We start from the raw sequence: 22,620 nt of genomic DNA on the forward strand, positions 1-22,620 counted from the left end.
TAAACACATACAAACACATTAACATATATTACTGCACTCAGACTTATCTCGCACAATCTCTATGTTGTCCGCGCGCCGGAGGAATTTTCTGGAAACGTCAGTGATTTATTTTGCACCAAATATACTTTACACTGAGAAACAAGTCCGAACAGTTATAATGATTACGTGAGAATAAATATTGATATTTTTTAAAGTTTAAAAAAAAACTGTGCGAAATTTGGCCTTGAAGAAAAACCATGTGAGGGTTATTCCAGATTTATGGAGGACTTGTAAAATATAATTACTCTCACAGACACACACACATATAGAGCTAATGCAAAGGGAGGGAATGTGTCATGACATCACGTCATTAAACATCCTTAAGCAGCTTTTATTGTGCTGCACATGTGAGTTTGGTGTAAAGTGGATTCCTCCTATCTGGTCATCTCTGAGCCGACACCATTCACTGTACAGATAAGGCTGATTGAAAAATGACACTTTCAACACTGCAGCATCCTGATTCCCGTGTAAAACATAATCTCAGAAAAGAGAAAAGTGATGTGGAATATCAGAGCTTGGAAAAATGACCGGAGAGGGGGGGTTATGAGCAGCACTATAAACGGAGGAGATGTTGATTGTATCTTTGTCTGGATACATAAATTATACCCATCCGGGTCGTCTGTGCTATCTGGAGCCAGCAAATGTATACAGACTATAAACTACCCTCTTCATCCCCTCCTCCTCCTTCTTCTTCTTCTTCTTCTTCTTCTTCTTCTTCTTCTTCTTCTTCTTCTTCTTTGGACGACTTGTCTGTTGATCGTATTTACTTTGTCTTCAGTGATCAAAACAACAATGGGTTTAAGTTCACAGACAAAGATTAAACAAAGTAGGATTCAAACCAGAGTCCTGCAGGAGAATCCTGGGATTTATGAATCTGTAAATGATTTGTGTTTATTTGCCTTTGTGGATGAAACCAGTCGTTTTGGCTAGCGGCTGCTTTTATCCATTTGTTTTGTTTTATGGTCATATGCATCTTGATTTCCTATTTGGGTCTTTTTATTCCATTTTAAATGCAAAAATAGAATGAAAATAACCCATTTCAAATTAAATACAAAAATTAAAAGTGGATATTTTAAAACCTTGCTAATATTAAACCAGCTTAGCATCCTTGACAAAAGATTGACTCAATCATCATGAGTTAGCAACGTGCAAATTTAGAGAAGGCGTTATATCCAAGTGGCATAATTTTACATATTTGATTATAAACTTATAATTTGTTGATCTATAATTATAATTTGTTTTATTGATATCCTGACTTTGCTGTTTTAAATTAAATGTGTTAGGTGTCCTTGAGTGGTTTGAAAGGCGGCCGTAAATGAATTATTGTCTTTATGCCAACAAAAACAATTATAACAATTTATAGTAATGCTACTAAAATAACAATAATAATAATAACGATTTTCAAAGTAAGAAATATTTTATTTACAATATTTTCAGTGCAAATTATTATTAACAAAATAACACAATATACTGTATATTCAGACCAAAAACAAACAGGGTACATGAACACTGCCGATGTGAAGCTCTGAGATTTCATTAATAACGTGAAACAAAGTGGCTCATAACCTAAAAAGTAAAATTCACAACCGCACATTTTCTTTTCCTTCACATGAGGAGACAGAAATCTGATGGACCGAACCAATCTGTGGGTTTAGTCTCACAGAGAAAATAACATACAAAGAAGATAACATCTAATAAAAATGAACAATTGAATTTGGACTATTTTCCTCGTGTGTGGGTTAAAATAATGAGTCCCGTTAAATAACGATACAGGTTGACTCCTCTGGTTCACAAGATTTAAACGCACAGGCCTGGGTGTGTTTGTTTATGGCGCTGACTCCTCATGTGTTTTATCATCACTGACGTTCTTCTGTCGCAATAATAATAATAATAATAATAATAATAATAATCAAAACCCTTTATGTCTTTGTCCATCGCTTTAAAAACCTCCGGGCTTCATATTAGCACCTGAGAGGAGGCCGCTGTGTCTGTGGCCGTGGCCGCCGCCGGTGCGCTGCAGGCCGGCGCGCCCCCGCTGATGATCACGCTGGTTTTATGGAGCTCGGAAGCGTCCAAGTGTCCGTCGGAGTTCTCCTCCTCCGGGGCCTCGTCCGAGTCGCACTCGCTCCGGCCCTCGCCGCTCTCACACTCGGACTCCTCCGGCTCTTTGGGCTCCCTGCTGCCCGGCTCCGACGCGCCCTTCTCCGGCTTCTCGTCCTTCTCCTTGTCCTTCTGCGCCTGGGCCTCTTTGGAGTGTCTCCACTTCATCCGCCTGTTCTGGAACCACACCTTCACCTGCAGACGCACATCAGACACACAACCGTTTTGTTCTGTGCACATTCAGACAGCAATTCAGTGCCATTCAGCTGCAGGTCCATGCATTTAATTTCCAACAAATCCTGCTTTGTTTTCCAGTCAAATAAATGGGTCCTAGAATTAAAAAAAACCCTGGTCAGAATGCTTCTAAAACTTTCATTTGAATTATAAATATAAAAAAACTCTATATAAACTTCCACCAAAAGCAAAAGGTGACTATTATGTAAATATTTTGTATCTAACTTTTATTTATGAGATGTGAACCTCTTTTGCATGGAAAAAAAAACAGCAGCATAAACAGTGCAATACAATTTATTAAACACGTAAACACAACATCAAAGTGATTTAAGAATGAGTTTAATGGCTTAAATAAATTGCCTAACATGGTAATAATTAATAAAAAAATTATGGGAAGTTCAGTTCTCAGCTATGACGTTATTGGCGACACGTTTCCTGGTAAAATGAAGTGACAGTTTACAAGACGTAAACAAGAGCTGCTGGCTCATTGCTCAAGATGAGGGGGAGAGCTGACCCTTGCTTCTCAGACATCAGGTTGCACCATCCATGCATGGTGACATATGCCTTTAAAAGCCTCAGACAATAGCTCATATATCTTTTATTCGTTCTTATTCATTCTTAATTCTAGATTTAGATTTCTATCCTGGTTGAATCTATGAAATCGAGTGTCTGCTTTTTACAAATCATATCCTCTGTGTGTGTGTGTGTAGCTGCTGAGATGAGGCTGTAGATCCAAACACTGAGGTGAACTTTTCACTTAACATCCACTACTGTCACTTCACCCGTCAGGACTGTAGCTACACCATTAAGGACCCGGAGGTCATGGCCCCCTCCTCTATTTTCCTGGGTTTGTGTGAGTTTAAGCAGCCTGCGTGTGTCTGAGTTAAACCTGACCTACCACATGCAGAATTTAAGATTAACTGAAAATTATGTTTATTGATAAAAATACAGAGTTAGTAAATATGACAAAATTCGATATGATAAGGAAATCTGGGAAATTATGAGGAGTTAAGGAGGGGGGGTCATATAACCCCAGTAGGCCTGTTCCTAAAAAATCCTGGCTGCAGCCCTGTGGTTTTATTGTTTTATTGTTTATTTGGCCGAGTTCAAAACTGCAATCAACAATAAAACTCCATCAAAACCAAACAAATTCCAAAAATAGAGTTGTTTAAATTAGATGACTACACATTGCATAGAAATGTATTAGTTAATATAAATGTTCTGCTTTATTATGCAGCTCTTTCTTCAAGAAGAGCATATTTGACTGCCTCTCAAAACCATTTCTGTAGGTTAGATGTAGTTTATTTAAAAAATGTTTTATTATTGCAACATTTAATCCACAGGTAGGATCGAGGCCTACACCTATAACATCACAATCCACAGGAAGGAGTCAAGGTTTGTTCTCACCTGAGCGTCCGTGAGGCCGAGCATCGCAGCCAGCTGCTTTCTGTCCGGCTTGGTGACGTACTTCTGAATCTCAAACCTCTTCTCCAGTCCTTTCCTCTGCAGGTTCGAGAACACGGCCCTCGACCACGACCTCTTCCTCTTGTACGTCTGTGGCATTGTGTCTTTCGTGAGGACGGCGTAGGGACCTGTAGAGACGACACGAGGAGGACAGGAGGTCAAAACGTGCCGGTTCTAGAGAGCGGAGGTACATCATCTGCAGGTGCCCTCACACCTCCGACATGAGAGCATGTCTCCTGTCTGTTAACAGTCCTATACATGTGTGGACTACCTGGGAAGGTGTCCTGAAACTGATGCTGGCCTGAGTGTCTGCTGCTGCTGCTGCTGCCTAGTGAACTCATCATGGAGGACGCGTCGCTCATCCCGGGGTCTATGGAGGAGAAGTACTGGCTGGCCGGAGGCTGAACGGGGATGTGGATCCCTGACTGACGGTTCAAGCTAACGATGGACGTGAGATCTGTCACAGAGCGAGAGATGATGGGCTTCAGTCAGGAGACAGTTATCGCAGTGACACACAGGCACACTATCACTGACTCGGCTCTTCACTGGGGCTACTTGAGATGTGTAAGGAGATTGTGGGTTTTAACATCAGCCTGCAGGGTTTTTCTTGCTGGAGTGCTTTTGAGCAAAGTTCAGCTACACTGCTGCTGTGTGGAGCTGAACCTGACCTCTGACCTCTCTGTGGAAGGGGCAAGAGAGGAGAGGATTTCCCCACAGGACTCTTTAAAGTGCAGCTTATGAGGCGCTCTAACTACTGTGTGAACAAGTCTGTCAGTGTTATCAAGAGGAGTTTGTGCAAAGTTAACAGCTGCCTCTGGTTCGATGTCTTCAGTTTCTAAACTTTGGACATAACTTTAACTTTTCTACTTAGATCACATAATTAAAACGTATTTTAAGGGTATAAACACATCCCTGGTGATTGTTTTCTGTGGATGACATCACAAGGAGCCTCTCCAGAAACACCACCTAACTGTTTTGGAAAGTTTGAGGGTAATAAAATATGTGTGCTCACCTCTTAGCGACAACTTTTCTTTTCCTTTTGGGTCAAAGTCCGTCGACAATATCCGATCAATTCCGAATTTGAGGTCTTTGCTGGAAGGCGGCGGAACTTGCTGGGAGGTATATGCAGTTCTGGACACTGAGGTCAACTGTAGTCCGTGTCTGTGGTACGGAGACGCCGGACTCATCCGCGCGCCGTACGGCTCCGGCGCCACCGGGGAGGGACGCAGCGGAGAGCCGCCGGAGTGTCCCTGCTGCGCACGGTGGTGGTGGTGGTGGTGTCCCATGTGCACCACGAGGGCCGACGATCCCGGGATGTTCTCCGCATCTCCAGCCTGCAAGATGTCTGCGATGCAAAACGACGGCTTCTTGATCGTATCCACAGCGAAGCCCCCCGCGCAGTACGCGGACCAGAGGCTGAAGTTTGACGCGTAGAACGGGTTGAGCCCGGCCGTGTACATCCCGAACTCTTTAACGGGTCTTCTTGTTTGTCGGAGGAGAGAATAAAAGCGCATGCATGTATAAAAAAACCCAGGGGTGGCGTGTCGAGCAGGAGAGATGGACGTCCTCTTTGCGTAAGTGCCAAAATCGCTCTCCCAATTCTGAGATCCTGACCCTGCTGCTGCGCTCTGAAGTTCCTCCGCTGACACTGATTGGTTGCTGTCTGAACCAATGGATGTTCTGGGCTCGCTCACATCATTACCCCTGCGAGTTTGGGTGATGTGTGACCCCGACACACACACACACACACACACACACACACACACACACACACACACACGTATACACACACACACACACACAACACACACAGAGACACACGCACGACCGCGAACACTTCGAGGCAATTTTGATCCTGAGATGATGGATTGATCACTTACAGAGAAACTCCTATTTTTACGCGCAATGAATCGCCACTAAACGGATGAACTCTCATTACAATTTATATTATATCACTTAAAACAAATTATTTTCTACAAGTACATTCATTAGATTGGATCATTTTTTTAAAGCAGTGTTAAAATCTGTCAGTTTTCAACAGCTAAATCCTGCAAAATTTAAAAAAGGACGCACACAAAGTTATAACATTTAAATAAAACGTAATAATTAACCGAATGAAACTGACGTGTAACCCTGAGCGTGCACTGGCCGCACTCATCCTGTTATTGATGCGCCCTGATTCGCCTTAAATCAGCGGATATTCCTGCAAGACTCGGCCCCGAAATAGAAGCTGTTTTAGTATTTTAGGATGCAGCAGAAATCCTTATTTCTTCCGGCGCAGGAGGGAGGCGAGACTTCATAATGACTGTTAGAACTTCCCTTCTTCAATATTTGTGCTACTTTATCTCGACCTGCAAGTTGCACGGTGACGCAAATCCGTCCCCATGCTCATAATAAACACAGGAAATCTATTCCCCTTCAAAACCAAAACACAATTAACTTCAGAGGCGATACTTCATCCGCAGGGCCCCCTCAAGATTCACACGTCGGGCCTCTGGACAGTGGGAGCGTTTTTAGAATCGAGGATTTAAATAGTAAAATCTTTTATTCTTCCTCTGCTGCGTCTTTATTTGGAACAAATGACCCTGAACGAGAGTTTTAATTTCTGCAACATGAGAGAACAGCTCGTTCCCTCTGCCCCCTGTCACCACGACACACGCTGACCTGTCAAATAAAGCCATGAACATTTTAAAATATATACTTAGTTATATAAAACTATATGGTTTATATATAATCTTATTTATGAATATAAAACAATTTTAATTTATTCTAACTATCAGTAAAAAATGACACATCTCACAAACACACACGCATACACTCTCTCTCACACACACACACACACACACACACACGTACGTGCACAAATGCACAAACACACAAACACACACACAATCTAACTCTCTCTCTCACTCACTTAAAAACACAAACACACGCTCTATCTCTTTCTCTCTGTCACACACACACACACACACACACACACACACACACACACTCACACACACACACACACACACACGTACACACATACATACACAAACACACACACAAGCACACTCTCTCTCTCTCACACACACAGACACATACACAACCATACATACACACATAGACACAAACGCTCGCTCTCTCTCTCCCTCTCTCTCACACACAAACACACAACCACACATACATACTCACACACACGCACACGCTCTCTCTCTCTCTCTCTCTCTCTCTCTCTCTCTCTCTCTCTCTCTCTCTCTCACACACACACACACACGCACACGTTACTGGGAACAATGGCCTGTGAAGCGAGTCCTCCTTCATTTAGTGGTGATTCATGCGGCCGGACGAGGCCGATGACCCTGACCGCCTCCTATCTTTGGACGCTCCTATCACGCTGTTTTCGAGTGACACTTTTCCGGGTTAAATATAGAAAAGCAATTTTTTTTTTTTTTGTATTTCTTTAAAAAAAAAAACGTTTGCCCTCCATCACGCAGTCAAAACAATCCAGGGAAGAGGATGTGCAGGACGCAGCAGGCCTCCTGCTATTTCAGGTGCTGATGAGCTTCTCAGAGGGAAACGTTCACACAATAACCTCAGATCAGAGTTTACACGCAGGAGATGTCAAACACACAGAGACTGACAGGATCAACTCACCTCAGCTCAGATCTAAGAACCGTCAAAGGATATTCTCTTCTTCAGCTCGTATATAAACTCACATATATTCACTAAAAATAGAATCTGCTTAATGAGACGAGAGGACAATGGTTCATATGTAAAATATGTTTTCAGAGCATGTGTTTCACTGTGTATGTTTGCTTGTGGAATTTATTCTGTTTGCCAAAAACATGCACTTGATATTTAAATTACACAACACACATTATTTTCCAATAACCATGATAAGCCAAAGATAAAAAAAATGTAAGCATATATTGTTTAATTTCCTCCCTAAAATGATTATTATTATATATAAAAAATGGATTATAAATATATTAGGGCTTAAGAGAATGAAGAGGGAAGGCACTTTTTATGCGCTCAGTATTTGCCTTTCTGAAAAATAAAAAAGTTCTGGAAAAGTTTCAACAGATTGGAGATAATTTCTCTGCAGACATTTGGACGATGCATCAAGTGTCTGCTCTTGAAAAAACCAGTATCAGAGACATTGCTCTCACCAGTATCCAGTATGCATTGATCCAGAAGAATCAAGGGTCTTTCTTTTTCCCCATGTGTAGTTTTATCTGCAACCTTTAATATATAAAGTGTTTTCAATGCAACCAGCAGCTTTTTTAAATGTACGTTCTTGCTTTGAAACCTGCAGCATCTGTCCATCTGAAACTCTCCTCTGGCGTCGACCTATTAAAACCATTTTAAACGCACAGGTCTGAAAATTGAATATTGTAAAAAAGGCACATTTCGATGCTCTAATCACCTGTAAAAACTGAATTATTACTTTTGCAGCCACGAGTCCTGTTGGATACCGTTCTTCACCTTTATTTCCAGTTTCCAGACCCAGTTCTCTGTGGAGCTGTAATAAACGGTGGTGAGTGGGATTCCTGCCCAGTGCTAGTGATTCCTGCCTCTGGTTCAGCCCCTGGAGGAGTCGAACCAGTTTTCAGCAACAGAAAATACACAGTCAATCTTAATACTTAAAAAAATGTGATGCTCTTCTCTGATACAGCAGCATATAGTATTTCTGAGGGACATATGTAGTATTTTATGTGTTTTTTCCCCAGTATATTGTCCATTTGTAAAGTAGCATCATCATACACAACAACACAGTGATGAAAGTACAATATTTAAAAACAATTCTGAGGTACTACTTTATGTTATTCTATACTTCTCCTCCATCTTAATGGGAAACACTGTGCTTCTCACTCCAGTACGTTTATATGACAGCCAGTTACCACTTGCTTTTCAGGTTAAAACTTTACATGAACAAAACATATGGTGATCTTATAAAATCTGATGCACCGGTGTTTCCTATGCAATCATTTTGGCTCGTGATCAGTCTGTAGCTGAGGATCATCGATATTCATGAGGCTGCAGCGGTTTCTTCAAACGCTTCATTTGGTTTCATTTGATTAACACTAGTTCACACAAAAGCCAAACTTAATCAATCAAAAAGCCAAATAAAAGTGATAATTTGTTTTGTTCTCATTATTCATCTCATGACCTCTTGGATTGATTTTGTGACCCCTCAAAAAGGCCCAAGCCCTTGGTTCAGGAACCAGGGACAAAATAATTACTTTTATTTTGATATTTAAAGTACATTTAAGGCCAAATATGTTTTCAATGATTTTCAGTTCATGGTTTCAAAGTATCTCTACATTGTTTGGATTGTACTTTTAATTAGAAGGAATCAAACTTCCACCATTAAACATCCAATCTTTCCTTTTAAAGGTTTTATAACAGAAAAAAAACTAAATTCTGATGTGGAAGAAAGTGATTTCCCATTAATCAACAGTGCACTCCCTATTTAAGACAATGATAAATGACTAATTGAGTAAAACATCTTAATGACTGATCAGTGAGAGGAGGCGACTGCAGGGAAGCTAATCAGACACATGAGAACACAAGTGTTTATGAGGCTCATGCTCACTGTGGAGAAACACAAAGCACCGCGGCCGGGCTCTGGCGACTACCTGCAGGTTTAAAGCGTCCGGCTGAGCCCATTGTTGTCGCCTGATTGCCGCCTGCGTGTTTTTCAGGAAGTCTTATCAGGCGGAGGAAAACTGAATGAGCCCCTGAAACTCTGCTGGATCTGAGGCCTCCGAACGAGACTGAAATGATTTCCATTATTACACCCAGAATGATTGCTCCCCTCTGGAAGGCTCCAGGTTCGGGGCCAGAATTACTATTTCTGGCAATGTTTGCCTCAGGAAGGAACTTTCGCAGATTTAATGGGACCTGGGCCATTGTACACAGCCTTCTGTATGGCACGGTGCCATTAGTTCCACAGAGAGGAGGGAGGGAGGGGGAAAAAAGAACTGAGGGATGTGTCTAAAGTCAATTCAAAACAAGACCGGCCCGTTTATGTGACCCTGAACACATCCAATATATCTCACACGCTGAACTCGCTCCGAGGTTGAGATGAACTCAGATGCTGTTTCATTTGCTCGCAGGAGGCTGAACAGTGTCTGTGCAGGTTCTTCTTAATCAAACATGACAAACGCCTTCGTTCCCTGTGTTCTGGTCTGAGCTCACACGACAGAAGAAGTTCACAGTACAAATTGTGGCTTTAAGTTAAAGTGTAGACAGGTGAAAAATGTACTTTAATGATAGTAAGTCGAGGTAATTCCTCCCCTGAAGGTGTCCTATCTTTATACATTTCATTATTCAACCATTGTTACTGTGAGATTCATATGTAGGAAACGTTCTGTTGCTGTAGTCGGTCAAAGTGGAGTTAAGTTTCACGGTTGTATTGGTGTATGCTGTTTGTTTAACTTGTCTGTATTTTAGATGAGATAAGATAACATCACATAAGATAACATAAGATATCATAAGATGAAATACCATAACATAAATTAGACAGAAGAAAAATATAGCCAAATATATTATTTGTGTAAAAGAAGTAGGTTACGTAGAAATGTAGAAATAAATGATAAATAAAGTAAGAAGGAGCAAATAAAGTTGTAATGAAATTGAGTTACAAAAGAACAATTGTAAAACACTTTTTATTACATGAAACGGAAAGATGGGTAAATATACTTTTAATATTTTAATAAACATCTCAATTATCATAATTAAGCAAAATATCACATACAATAGGTCAGTGATTATCGTTGAATGTGTTTATGAAGGATGATTGTGAGAATGAGTTTTCTTTTTATTGTTTTATAGCAGAACAGAACAAAATGCAAATCAATTCCTCTTTAACAAATATATATCAATAATTCCAGCTTCTCCAATTGACCAGTCTGTTTATTTGCAAATAATTTGATCTGGAAATAAACCACCTAATATTAAGGTCGTTTGAATTCGTTGATTAAATCAAATTGAGCAACTGACTTTACTTTCTGTGCAGCCTCAGTGACTGCAACAGCCACGTCCATATTGAAGAGAGATCTAAAATGTCTCCAGAGTCTCAGATGATATGAATGAACGAGTGAGGAGAATAAATCCCATTAGTGTCTCCTGCTTCCTTTTGTGGTAGTGGCTCTCCAGCTCTTTGCTCTGCACAGTCCCAGTTCGAATTATCAAGTGGTCATTAGCAGGACAGTGGAGTAGTAGACTAATCACACTCAGGCCGGGCTGCCCTCTGCTGTAAACACCCTGAGGAGCTGATGCTTTAATAATGGAAACTCTTCAATGTGAAGGCGACTCAGTGCATTTGAACTAAAGAGGAATAAAAAATAAAAAAACTCATCAGTTTACATTAAAACAGTTTTAAGTCGCCTCTCGTGCACAAGGCGGGTCGGGCTCCTCTCTGCAGCTCCAGTGTGCACACGCACACGCACGGTTAAATCACCGAGGCTAAATACTGCAGGAGACTAATGGAAACACCGAAGGTCATGATAACAAAGCATGAGGACCTGATGCTGCTGCTCAGGAGGAAGCCGAGCTCACACCAGGAGCAGAGAGAAATGTTGGAAATGTTGTGCAAGTGCAAAAAGAGACAGTCTTTGCAACTTATTGTTTATCGTGTCCAATAAGAACTGTAGAGTTATTGGGCGAGGAAAAATAAAACAAAAGGAAGTATGCAGAACATCTTGATTTAGGATGATTATCTAGTTTAATTTCAGACTTTAATTTAAAGACTTTCTGCAGATGCATTCAGGACAAGGTTTCTGATGCAGATTTATGATTTAAAGTAAAAGCGTTTGTGCAGATATGAGGGTGTGATGCAGATTTAAGGTTTAAAGTAAAAGTGTTTGTGCAGATATGGGTGTGTGATGCAAAGCAGATCATCTCAGTCTGCAGCTCTGACATCGAACATCACAACCAGGATCTTGCAGGGAGCTTTTTTACGCAGCGGTGGAAAAATAAGACGGGGAAGACGATTCATCAGCCGAGAGCTGCAGAACTGTGAGGTCTGATTTAATCCATCACATTTTATGCAAAAAAACAACAACAACCTATCCAGCTGTCCATCCATCTACCCAGCCTATCCTATCTCTCTATCTATCTATTTTAGATCAGTGTGTCCCAGGGGAGGACAGAGTCAGATCTCATGGGGACAATTTAGTCTTTCCAGCTACTGGAAATGTTTTTTCCATTCTGTCCCTGGAGCCTCTTTTATTCTGGTATGATATTATTTATTTATTAATTTATCTATCTATACACAATCCAACTGCTCTATCCAACTTATGCTATTATTACATTTTAAAATATTTGCTGTTATGTTCTTGTTTTTTTTTAGGTTTTGAAATAACTGAAAACCTTCGGAAAAAAGTTAATTTAAATACTTTTATTTACAATACAGATATTCTGTTTGATTCACTGTGACTGTTCTGTGGACAACATATTGTGATGTCTTCTTTTCATGACCTCAGTTCATCGACAGAGCAGCAGCTCAGAACCAAAACCATCTATTCACAGTGAGGAGCTGATGTTCTCTGCTATTATTTAACAAGACGCTGCCATCTAGAGGTCAACGGAGGACTTACCGCTCAGAATGACTGAAAAAGTTGACTAAATAACTAAGTACAGTTTTCTATTTTTAATTAATTCCTCCAATCTGCACGGGGAGCTGGTTTCTCTGCACGTAATTAAATAACTCAACGTCAAACTGTGTTTAACTCCTCTTCACAGTAAATAAAAGTATATGAACATTAAGGATATGAACTGTTTTTCCTCACTCTCATAATTAAAAAAACAACTGAATCCAAACATTTACATTGTAAACATAAAAAAATGATCTACTGAAACCTTTAAAAACTCAATAAAATGTACTATTGATTAAAATGTTAGTTATAACTTTACACTATAATCCAATATGAGATAAGTTGTAGTCTTGTATATCTTAATTTGAAACTTTTACTGCTCTACACAGGCCTAGTGAAAAAATTATGAATAATGTAAAACTCTATGATAACTAGTAGTTGCTGGTTAATAAATAAATCTGCAATGACGTTAATGTTGGCTTTAAATATCTTCATGTGGCTAATTGACATATAACCGTGTGGGTTTGTGTTTGTGTGTGTGAGTGAGTGTGTGTGTGTGGTCAATTTCCACATTTACCTCCATCCTGTTCCTGGAGCTGGACGGGGTCGTGTGTACACATCTCAGGGGACTCCTGGGTTTAACCTTTGACCTCCATTAAAGTGTGAGAGCGGTCTTCGGGGAGGATGTGGAGTTGGACTCAGGAAGTGAAGGCAGGTGTCAGCTGCTGGTGCTGGTGACACCGGACCCTTCCACTGACCATTCACTTGTTTTTTCTCTGAACTTCAGCTTTTCACTGAAAATGTGTCTGAATTTTCAGTTGAGACAAAGCAGCTGAAACTTTGCTGCTTTGCTTTGAAAGATATTTGGCAAATTTCCACATTGCCGGATGACTACATGATTATTTTATCGCTCATTATGTTCAGTGCATATTCAACCTATATACATTCAGAAATATTGTTTATTTTATGTGTAAATCTGCCTTTCTATTTTTACAATTTTTGTATCTATTGAAAAAAGGCCCCCATGAGCTCTGAGATAAACAAATTTGTCCAGATAACATCCTAAAACCTCAATAAATACATTTTAAAAGCTATAACACATTGGCGAAGCTTTTAACAAATGTAATGATTTAAAAGGAGAAAATTTAAGTATGATATTGTTTTCGCCCCTGGTTTTTACATTATCTTCACACATCTACTGACTGTGATCTCCTGCAGGTGAACACAGATCTCAGTAAAAATACCACTGTACCATTCAATAAGTGATTTAATGACAGTTCCCTTTTTTTCCTTATTGAACATTACAGCCAATGTCTCCGACCATGGAAGAGAGAAGCAGGATTTACAAGAACAAGTGCCGATCCCGAGGTGTCGAAGGATCACATATACAGTTACAGTTATTCTCTCACATCCTGTATCTGCTAAAAAAAAGTGGTTCTGCAGTTTGGTGACTTTTCTCTCTAGTGCCTCAGCAGTGAAATGGCAATGAAATTTGTTTTTGGCACACTTATACTGCACGGTCAGCAACATTAAAAATAAAAATTATCAATACACATCTAAAAACATATACAATTTGCATTGTGGACCATTTCAGCAGATATTGGGCCGACATCCGAAACGACATGATATTGAAATCAGCATAAAACGTCTGAATGGTCAAAGTTGAATTGTCATTTGTCAGTAATTTTTTAAAACATGTGCTTTAGTCAGGTCGCTCTAAAAACCACATACAAATCAGTCAGTTCAAGTTAAAAAAAAACTAAACAAGGGAGCAAATGTAGATACTGGCTTCAAATCATCTTTTCAAATCATGATTTCTGATACAGACACAAAAAATGAATTTCTTAATTAAAGGATCCCTGAAAACCCATAATGTGATATAAAAACTTGTTCAGACGACCCTCTCTATCCGCTAGTTGACATTAAGGGAAATGCACTTATTCTATTACTGAGCTGATGACTGAGCTGAGCTGAGCTCTTTCGTCTGTATGAAGGTACCGTTAGCTTAGCTAAGGGTAACTGTGTCCAAACTTTGTGCTATGCTAAGCTAAGCATGTATTTTTTTTCCAGACTCATATTCAACCCTCTCATGTTTAACACTCGACAAGAGAATAAGTGCATTTCCCCAAAACATTGTTTCTTTTAAAGGTTTCCAAACTCTGATATATTACAGCAAAGTGTGAGGTCAGTGGAAATCTGAGGTGTGAAAAGAAACCCATTTAAAAAAGACTTTACCTCACAGCGCTCATGAAAGGTGCAGTGTCTTAAGAGAGAGAGTCTGGTCCGCCATGCCGAGCGTGTCGACCATAAACAAGTCTTCAGCTCTCGTCACCCCCCTCCAGCGTGCCGTCGTTCACCAGTCTCTCTCTTTCTCCTGGGTTGCTCTCCTCAGCCACGCTCACAAGGCCAGCGCAGCACGGTATCCTGGCCAGCAGGGGGCGGTGCAGTCCATTGTAGAGCCCCGTGCCCAGCAGCAGGACCAGGAATCCCAGGACCTGAAGGCCCTGGAAGTGCTCCCAGCCCAGCGCCAGGCTCACCACCCAGATGACCAGCGTGCGCAGGCTGTCCAGCACCATGCGGGTGGTGGCGCTGATCTCTTTGGTGACGCTGATGCCGGCGAAGTTGAAGAAGGCGATGCTGACCGTGTTGCCCAGCAGAGCCAAGATGATGAGGGGCTGGTGTCCGATCTGGCAGAAGGCGTCCAGCGCGTCCTCCAGCACCCCCCGAGGGTTGTTGCTGAAGTCGCCCACATGGATGAAATACATGGGGATGAGCAGCAGCGACAGGACGAGGAAACCAAAGAAACCTGGAAACAGAAAACCAAGTTTAATCTGACGTGAAGATCACAAACCAGTTGGCTTGTAACACCTTAGATGCATCCTGGGATCTTGCCTTTTAATAATACAAGATAGATAATTTAATATACAAGAACTGGCTCTGGAAAACAGATGAAAATTAGCCTATACAGCTAAGTCTGGCTCATTTTCAGTATGTGACCAGTCAGACCAAGCAGTCGCTAATCTTCTATGATAACTGACTTTTTAAACTACAAATAAATCATTCACAAGACAAAAATAAAAATAAGTCAAGTTTAAAAAAATAAGTTCTGCATATTTTTTCTGTCTTCTTCCTCACCTCCCTTCTACAAAAGCACAATATATAGCAAAGGAACGACATTCAATTAAAAAAAGGGTCACAGAAGAATAAAATTGGCACAGAAAATATCAAAAAGTAAAAATAACTGTAGATATTATATAAAATATTGTTTTACACTGTGGAGAAAGTTTCAGTATTTGTCCCTCTACACTTTTCTTTCACATCTTAAGTCACTGTTAATTTTCAGGACATTCCAAAGTTCAGTCACATCCATAAGAATCTATCTCTATCTATTGGTCAGCATGTGACAGGTTTCCTTTGGGGGAATTGATCAGGTCTATCTGGTGTCAGTTCACATTGACAAGTCAGGACTTTGGCTCGTGCTACTTCCTTCATCAACGGCCCTAGAACGATTAAAGTTCCTGTTGGCACTAAATGTTACACACGACTGCAGATGGACATCGTCTGTACCTTCAGTACCGACAGCACGAAGGGGATGGACGTCGTGCTTGTAGACAAACTTCTCCTCCAGGACCATCTGCACCGAGACGATGATCTGAGCCATGATGATCAGAAGGTCTCCTGCAGCGCCGGAGAGAAGTGGAGTATATTTCAGACAAGAAGTACTTACACCGTTAATTACAATGTAGTTATATAGAAAAACGTTTTACCTGTGATGACCTCGCTGAGTTTGTGCTCGTCTCTGTGGCCGGTGAGGAAGTCGGAGAGGCCCACGATCACCAGGCCCAGGATGGTGATGAAGATGCCGAGCCACTGGCTGGGTACCAGGCGTCGCCCCAGGAAAGCCGTAGAGAGCAGACCGGTGAACACGATGACGGCTCCGCGCAGCATCTGGAAGCTGGAGGCGCTCGTCATGTTGAGTGCTGGAAAACACACACAAGGTTTTTTCATTGGAAACGTACCTAGAAGCACATCTGAGGAATTGCAGGAAGTGCAGAGGATTCATTTCTGCATTTGTGAAGATGTTTTTCTGTCTGAGACCCAGAGACAAACAATTCAATTCGCAATGTTGCTGAAAGCTGCAAAACAAAAGTGATCCTGAGGTAAAAACTTTCTTATTTTGGACCTAATCATCTTTCTTCCTGACAAAAGGCTTCTTCAAACAAACACCTAATCTTTACTGTTTGGCTGCATCATTGGAAGTCACTACATGTGACCTTTGACAGGAAGAACAGATCAGGATGTGAGATTTCAAGAGATCCTGTTAACCGTAAATAAAGACAACACCTGAGCAATTCCGATAAGCTTGTGCTCACTTACCAACATACATGATGGAGGTGGCTATCATGTCGCACATGGCGGGGGGGAAGAAGAGGAGAGGGTTGAAGCTCTGCCCCGGGTTCACCTTGGGCTCTGGTCTGCGTCTGTCGTGGCAAAGTACGAGGTAGAAGACGGCCAGACAGCTGAACTCCCCCAGGAACATCCCCACCGCCTGGACGCGTGGAGCAGGACAGACAGAGACGGACAGGACACAGATATGAAACAATCAATAATTAGATTTTACTTTCGCCATAAGTTTTTTTCCCAGTGCTTTACCCTTTAGAAAAGGTTCATATGGATTATTATAAGTTATAAGTTTTTTAGATAGTTGCACTCAAGCACAGAGGATAAATGTGCACATCTGTTGTCTCTGCTTCACAGGGATTGTTTGAGACATAGAAACATGAACACATTTTTAATATACAGGTATAAATACTTTTTTTTCAGATAGTAAAACAAGGCGAAGTTCAAACAAGCAGATTTCCGAACTTAAGTAGTTAAAGTCTGAAATTGTCTAGATTCAAATTGAAACTTCCTTATCAGACGTTGAGCAGACATCTGCTGCCAGATTTCAGTTCTTCACCGGCTTTGATAATTGCGGTACAGAAACAATTTGGTCAAGAATTTACATAAAATGTCTTTGTCCAGTGTGGTGACTTCACTGTACCTGTACGAACGGGTGGGAGAATCCATGTTCGGGGTCACCGCGGCAACCCTTCGCCGAGAACATATCGGCCCATCTGTCGGACAGAAACAAGTTGATGTAGTTCAGTTATGGATATAAATTATATCAGGAGTCATCCACACTGAAGGCACTACAAAGGAAAGAGGTTTGCTGTAAAAAATAGTTTATTAATTGGTAACTATATATGAAGTTTGGATTCTGCGGGTCACTAAAAACAAGCAAATTGTTTACATCACCTTTGTAACAGATTAAACAAGACGAACATTTAAGATGGAAACACTTTTTGCACGACATCACTTTCGGCCTCTGCTCGATTTATTTTTGTCACTTATTTCAGCATTTAAAAAAAAAGATCATGTGGGTGTCGAGTTGAGTTTAGCTTTGCAGCAGATCCCTTTCTTATTTTCTATTCTGTGTTTGACCAGCAGAGGATTTCCTCTTCCTCTTCTTTCACTGTGACCTCAAATAAAACACCAAAGAGTCAATTAGATAAAGAAACATGTCACTTGTCAAGTTAATGCCTAACCCGTTGAGTTTTACAGTGAGTCAGTCAGCGTGAGGCAGCGTGACGGGCACGTGAGCTTCCCGTCTGCTTCAAAAGGCATGACAGGCCAAATGTTTTGAAAAGCTGCTGACACGGCACATTCTTCACACACAACAACTTCTGAGCTCATCGATAGTCTGAGGAAACTTGAGTGGGTTTGTTGCTGACTGATCCAAATCTGCTCCGACTCTCCTCTTTATTCGTGGTCACGGCACATCTGGTTCAACAGCGTTACACGGTGCAGGGCGGCGTGAAGAGAGAGAGGAGAACTTGCACCAACACTATCAACCTGCGTGTTGTGACTGATGGGAGCTGAAGAGCCAGCAGCGTGACCAGACTGGTTTCAGGTGGCCGCCAGGAAACTGTACCTGCTAAGTAGCTGTGCCCGTCTGTGTGGAACATGGCACAGCTTGTTCTGTCCCACACAGCGACACCAGTAATACCTCCACACTGGGATTCATTGCACTTTTGTTAAACTGACCAAAAAAGGGAAAGAGAAGTGTGTCTCAGACAATGGAGCGCTGACGTGACACATTATTAGAGAAGTAAAGATACTGAGTTTCTTGCGTGGCAGAAAATTGCAAAACTTGTGACTTAAGTCATTCAAGAAAAAAAAAGTGTCATCATCTATATGGATGATGGAATATATCAAGAAGAAAATAAAAAATATTCCCTGGATCCAGTTACATAAACATGAAGATGTTCTTTGTGATAGAATTGCACATTGTATATCTTTGGGTTTAGGACTATTAGAAATATATTCATCCAAAGGGAGATTACTGTAGTTTCAGTCCTAAAAAAAAGTTTTAGAAAGGTGGGTATTTTCAGCTTTCCCCTCTTGTCCATTATCGTTCAATCAATAAATCAGACTTTCTTTGTATAGCCCATATTAACAAATCACAATTTTTAGTCATAGGGCTTGACAACGTGCGACAGCCTCATTGTGAAGTGAATATATTTCGGCTGGTTGGTTCGTGTGAGCGGCCTGAGGAGCTGGGATGGGCCTTTCACACTGTTTTCTGTTTGTTTAGAATAACTATACACCGGTTGAAGTAGTATAATTCAATGGGTAACACAAATACATTACCTTTAACAATTGTGTTGATGCAACTTGTAACTTTAATTCATACAAACTTAACTAGAGTGTGTTTGAAGTTGGTAAACAATTGTCTTTGATCAGGGTGTGACGACTTGTGTATTGGGCCTGAAATGATTAATGGCCGATCAGAAAACTTATTTAAAGAAAAATAACGAATGACCGACTCTGTCTAACGTCACTGTATGCAAACAGTCAGTGGATTTCAGTTAATTTGTATTTGTCAGGAAGATTAAAACAAAATACATCTGCAGACGTCTCTTCCTTAGACCAGATGATAATGAAAGTGTAGCTGCAAACCATTGTTATCTATGATTACTCAACAGCACATGGAGATCTGAGTCACACCCCATTAAAAACCAGTTTGTTGATCACACAGCCACTGGACCAGGTTGAATCTGCTGGGACGTCGAGCCTCAGGTGAGACACACCAGTCTGTGAACAGAAGCTTCCTGGTCACAATCTCACTTAGCTTCCATTGATAGGATGTTGTTTACAGCAGCAGCAGCTTGTTATTTACATGCTAACGTTGCATGCTAGCTGCTGTAGCTCACCTACACATGAATGAACAACATGCTAACACAACAAAAGGCTAAAGGAACAAACCTCTTCCGTTATTGAGCCAAAACAGGGAGAAGCCATTTAGCTTTTGTTTGCTAACATTCCGCCCCCCCACCCAAACTCTTCGTGTTGTTTAGCTCCCTCCTACAGTTGATTCACTTTAACTACAAACACATGACACCACTTGGGATGATATGATTAAACACACTCACTTCGCAGATAATGTGTTGATCGATCCAGTTGTGAGCATCAGTCCCGCAAGGAACAGCTGGTATTTAGTCCAGGCCATGGCGGGGACGAGTGAGAGTGCGGGACAGACAGACGACCACCGAGCTGTTCCTCTGTTTGTCCTGTTTGTCTCCGGGTTGTTGTTGTCTCTAGGTCTCTTCTCTCCGTGCGATCTGCGGTGTCTGTAAACGCCACATGACAACACTCGCAGTCAGCTGACCGCGGCGCAGGAACCACGTGCTGCCTTCACGTTCCTTCGGAAATGACGCGACGCGACGCGGCCCAACCAAAAGCTAGGAGCGGGTGAGGAAATGAGATAAGAGCGCCAAGTGTTTGTTTAAATATCTAAACGATTTAGGTGAAGGGATCTATTGGCAGAAAATGTATATAAATTAATCCTTGTGACTTTTTTACTGGTGTGTTTCATCTAAATTGTATATTGTGTTGTTTTCTTTACCCTAGATTCATCCATTTATATTTACATCAGAAGTGAATCCTTTCTACGGAGGCTGCCATGTTTTTTACAGTAGCCCCGACTGGACAAACCAAACACCTTTTTAGTTTGTATAACAACTGAAGGCAGCCACAGGTTCTTCTTTATGTTTGGATGCGGAGGCTGAGGGGAGGGGTATTCAGCTGCTACATGCAGCTTCACCACTAGATGTCACTAAAGTCTACACACAGAACCTTTAAAAGAAGACAATGGATGTATGTGGTTTGTTATATACGTGAGTCTAATTAAATTGATTGAATTCAACCCTCTCATCAAAATTGTTAGACATTATTATTATATTACCCAGTAAAGACAAGTTATTTTTTGCGTCAAATTTCAACAACAAGGCAATTCAACTTCTTTATCTAAAATGTTGAAAGTAAAACACATTTTAAAAGCAACATAAAAAAATACAAAAAAGAAGCATTTAAAAACCCATTGAAATGATGGACATGAAACAAGGCAGTGGCAAAGAGGCAAGTCTCCAGCATTGATTCAAAAGTACAAAGAGTTACATCACACCTGTAATTTACTTGGAGTTTGTTCCACATAAAAGCTTTTTCTCCATGTTTACTTTGTTAAGAGTCAGCAATTTACGAGGGGCTGTGAAGGTAACACGGCATGCCTCACGGATGAACAACAGGTGGCGACAAAGACCCGCTGTGAACCATCCTCATGTGTTCGTGGGACCTCGGTGCATTTCCCTCCTCTGTGGCCTCACTTTGCTTAAAATGAGAACATGCTCCTCATCTCCCCTGAGGATGCTGCCCATTACCTACTCTGCATGCTAGTGTCACTATAGAAGCAAGGAGGCAAGGAACCAATGTTTATGTTGCAAATTATTAACTTTTGGTACTGACGGGCCAAAGGTCAAAGTCAAGGTCAAGAAAAATACGGTCAGAAAAACACATTCTAGGATCTTTCCTTCAACAATGGTGCTCCGGAGACCACCTGAAGCTCTTATTAACCAGATAATGGGTCCACATCACATGACGTCATATTAAAGTGACGTCATGAAGTAGTCAGAAAATGAATTCATGCATTCAGTGTAAAAATACATAATTCCATGTATCTTGTGCATCAATAAACACGACCTGAAGCAAGATGGTAAACTGTATAGCGATCTGGTTCGGATATGGTTGGAATGACATCATCATGACGTCACTATGGATTCAGAAGGAAAGGCGACCTCATGATGACATCATCATGGAATAACATTATTAAAGTGAAAAGTAGTAATCATTGTCTGATTGGAGAACATGCAGTGCACCTTCCACCTGCAGGGTCTGCGTCACCCTCTCGTGATGCTCTTCATTTTAATCAGGTTATCTCTTTGGAAACCTACTTACAGTATAAAGGTGAAAATCACATATAAATCACATTTCTAGCTTAATTGAGGATATTAGATTATTCCAGGTTAAACCTTCTGTGCCATATAATCACAAGATATCTGTGATACATGCGGTGCAACTACCTTGATATCATATTATCTTTATAACTCTCTGCAGCACTAAGCACATCAACATTAGGATACCACACACAGACTGTTTTTTGCTGCAGTGTGAGCTATTCTCCTGCTTCCACTGGTGCTAAGTGGCATTTTGGTAACTTCCCAGACAGCTGATAGGAGGGAGGGGAAAGTCATCTGCTCGGCGGCTCTTCTCGAAATGTCTCCTCTCCTGTCAGTTCAGACGGCAGTAAAAAAAACTTTTGGCTTCCACCACTTAACATTTAGCTACAGCTGCTCCAATGCTGACATGAATGCAAAAGAAAAACCTTGGACTTGTTCTTGTGACTAGACTCATATGTGTCTGTCTTTTAGAATTAGGGCATATACCTGTGATGAATCTACATTGGAATTAGGCTGGTTTAATAATATCACTGCGGTGGGGCAGCAGCCAGAGATGTCAAACTCTTTCATCAAACTTTTTGGACTACTCTGGATGGTTAGAGCAGAATCAAAGCATCTATCTTTTCAGAAACAGCAACAACACATTTCTGGCCCTTACATGTCAAGTTATCCATATCAAGCATATAAACATATATATATATTTCCTACAGGCATTGTGGGATATTTGAAAAACATCATCTACAGTCAGCGTGGCCTTGATGAGTCATAACGTCTGTGGCGGTCGGGATGAAGAAGCTACCAACACCCTGGGGCTTCATCACTTCACACTGACTGGCCTGGGAGCATATGATTAACAGCCAACCTCC

The 22,620-nt window shown here is 41.1% G+C and overlaps 2 protein-coding genes across 2 annotated transcripts; both read right to left on the minus strand.

The window, feature by feature from the left end:
• Positions 1 to 1,437: 1,437 nt before the first annotated feature.
• On the minus strand, positions 1,438 to 6,151 carry hlx1 (H2.0-like homeo box 1 (Drosophila)). Its single transcript, XM_053445130.1, has 4 exons — positions 4,850 to 6,151; positions 4,109 to 4,294; positions 3,781 to 3,965; positions 1,438 to 2,334 (listed from the first exon to the last, which is right to left on the minus strand). Exons 1-4 carry the CDS (start codon positions 5,349 to 5,351, stop codon positions 1,996 to 1,998), a joined length of 1,212 nt encoding a protein of 403 aa, XP_053301105.1. The 5' UTR covers positions 5,352 to 6,151; the 3' UTR covers positions 1,438 to 1,995.
• A 7,517-nt stretch (positions 6,152 to 13,668) lies between these two features.
• Positions 13,669 to 20,110, minus strand: slc35f6 (solute carrier family 35 member F6). The gene is made up of 6 exons (XM_053445631.1): positions 19,895 to 20,110; positions 17,464 to 17,536; positions 16,797 to 16,968; positions 16,187 to 16,399; positions 15,987 to 16,097; positions 13,669 to 15,225 (listed from the first exon to the last, which is right to left on the minus strand). Exons 1-6 carry the CDS (start codon positions 19,969 to 19,971, stop codon positions 14,738 to 14,740), a joined length of 1,134 nt encoding a protein of 377 aa, XP_053301606.1. The 5' UTR covers positions 19,972 to 20,110; the 3' UTR covers positions 13,669 to 14,737.
• Positions 20,111 to 22,620: the final 2,510 nt, after the last annotated feature.

This window comes from Pleuronectes platessa, chromosome 17 (genome assembly GCF_947347685.1).
Source record: "Pleuronectes platessa chromosome 17, fPlePla1.1, whole genome shotgun sequence".
Classification (NCBI taxonomy): domain Eukaryota; kingdom Metazoa; phylum Chordata; class Actinopteri; order Pleuronectiformes; family Pleuronectidae; genus Pleuronectes; species Pleuronectes platessa.

Excerpts from the sequence above, each read along its gene's own strand:
- hlx1 (XM_053445130.1), bottom strand. The coding sequence starts at position 5,351 with ATGCGCTTTTATTCTCTCCTCCGACAAACAAGAAGACCCGTTAAAGAG. Across the intron at positions 4,295-4,849 it reads AGAAAAGTTGTCGCTAAGAG|ATCTCACGTCCATCGTTAGC; the intron begins GTGAGCACACAT and ends GCTCTGTGACAG. Across the intron at positions 2,335-3,780 it reads TCGGCCTCACGGACGCTCAG|GTGAAGGTGTGGTTCCAGAA; the intron begins GTGAGAACAAAC and ends GTGCGTCTGCAG.
- slc35f6 (XM_053445631.1), bottom strand. The coding sequence starts at position 19,971 with ATGGCCTGGACTAAATACCAGCTGTTCCTTGCGGGACTGATGCTCACA. Across the intron at positions 16,969-17,463 it reads TCTCCCACCCGTTCGTACAG|GCGGTGGGGATGTTCCTGGG; the intron begins GTACAGTGAAGT and ends CCACGCGTCCAG. Across the intron at positions 16,400-16,796 it reads CACCTCCATCATGTATGTTG|CACTCAACATGACGAGCGCC; the intron begins GTAAGTGAGCAC and ends TGTGTTTTCCAG.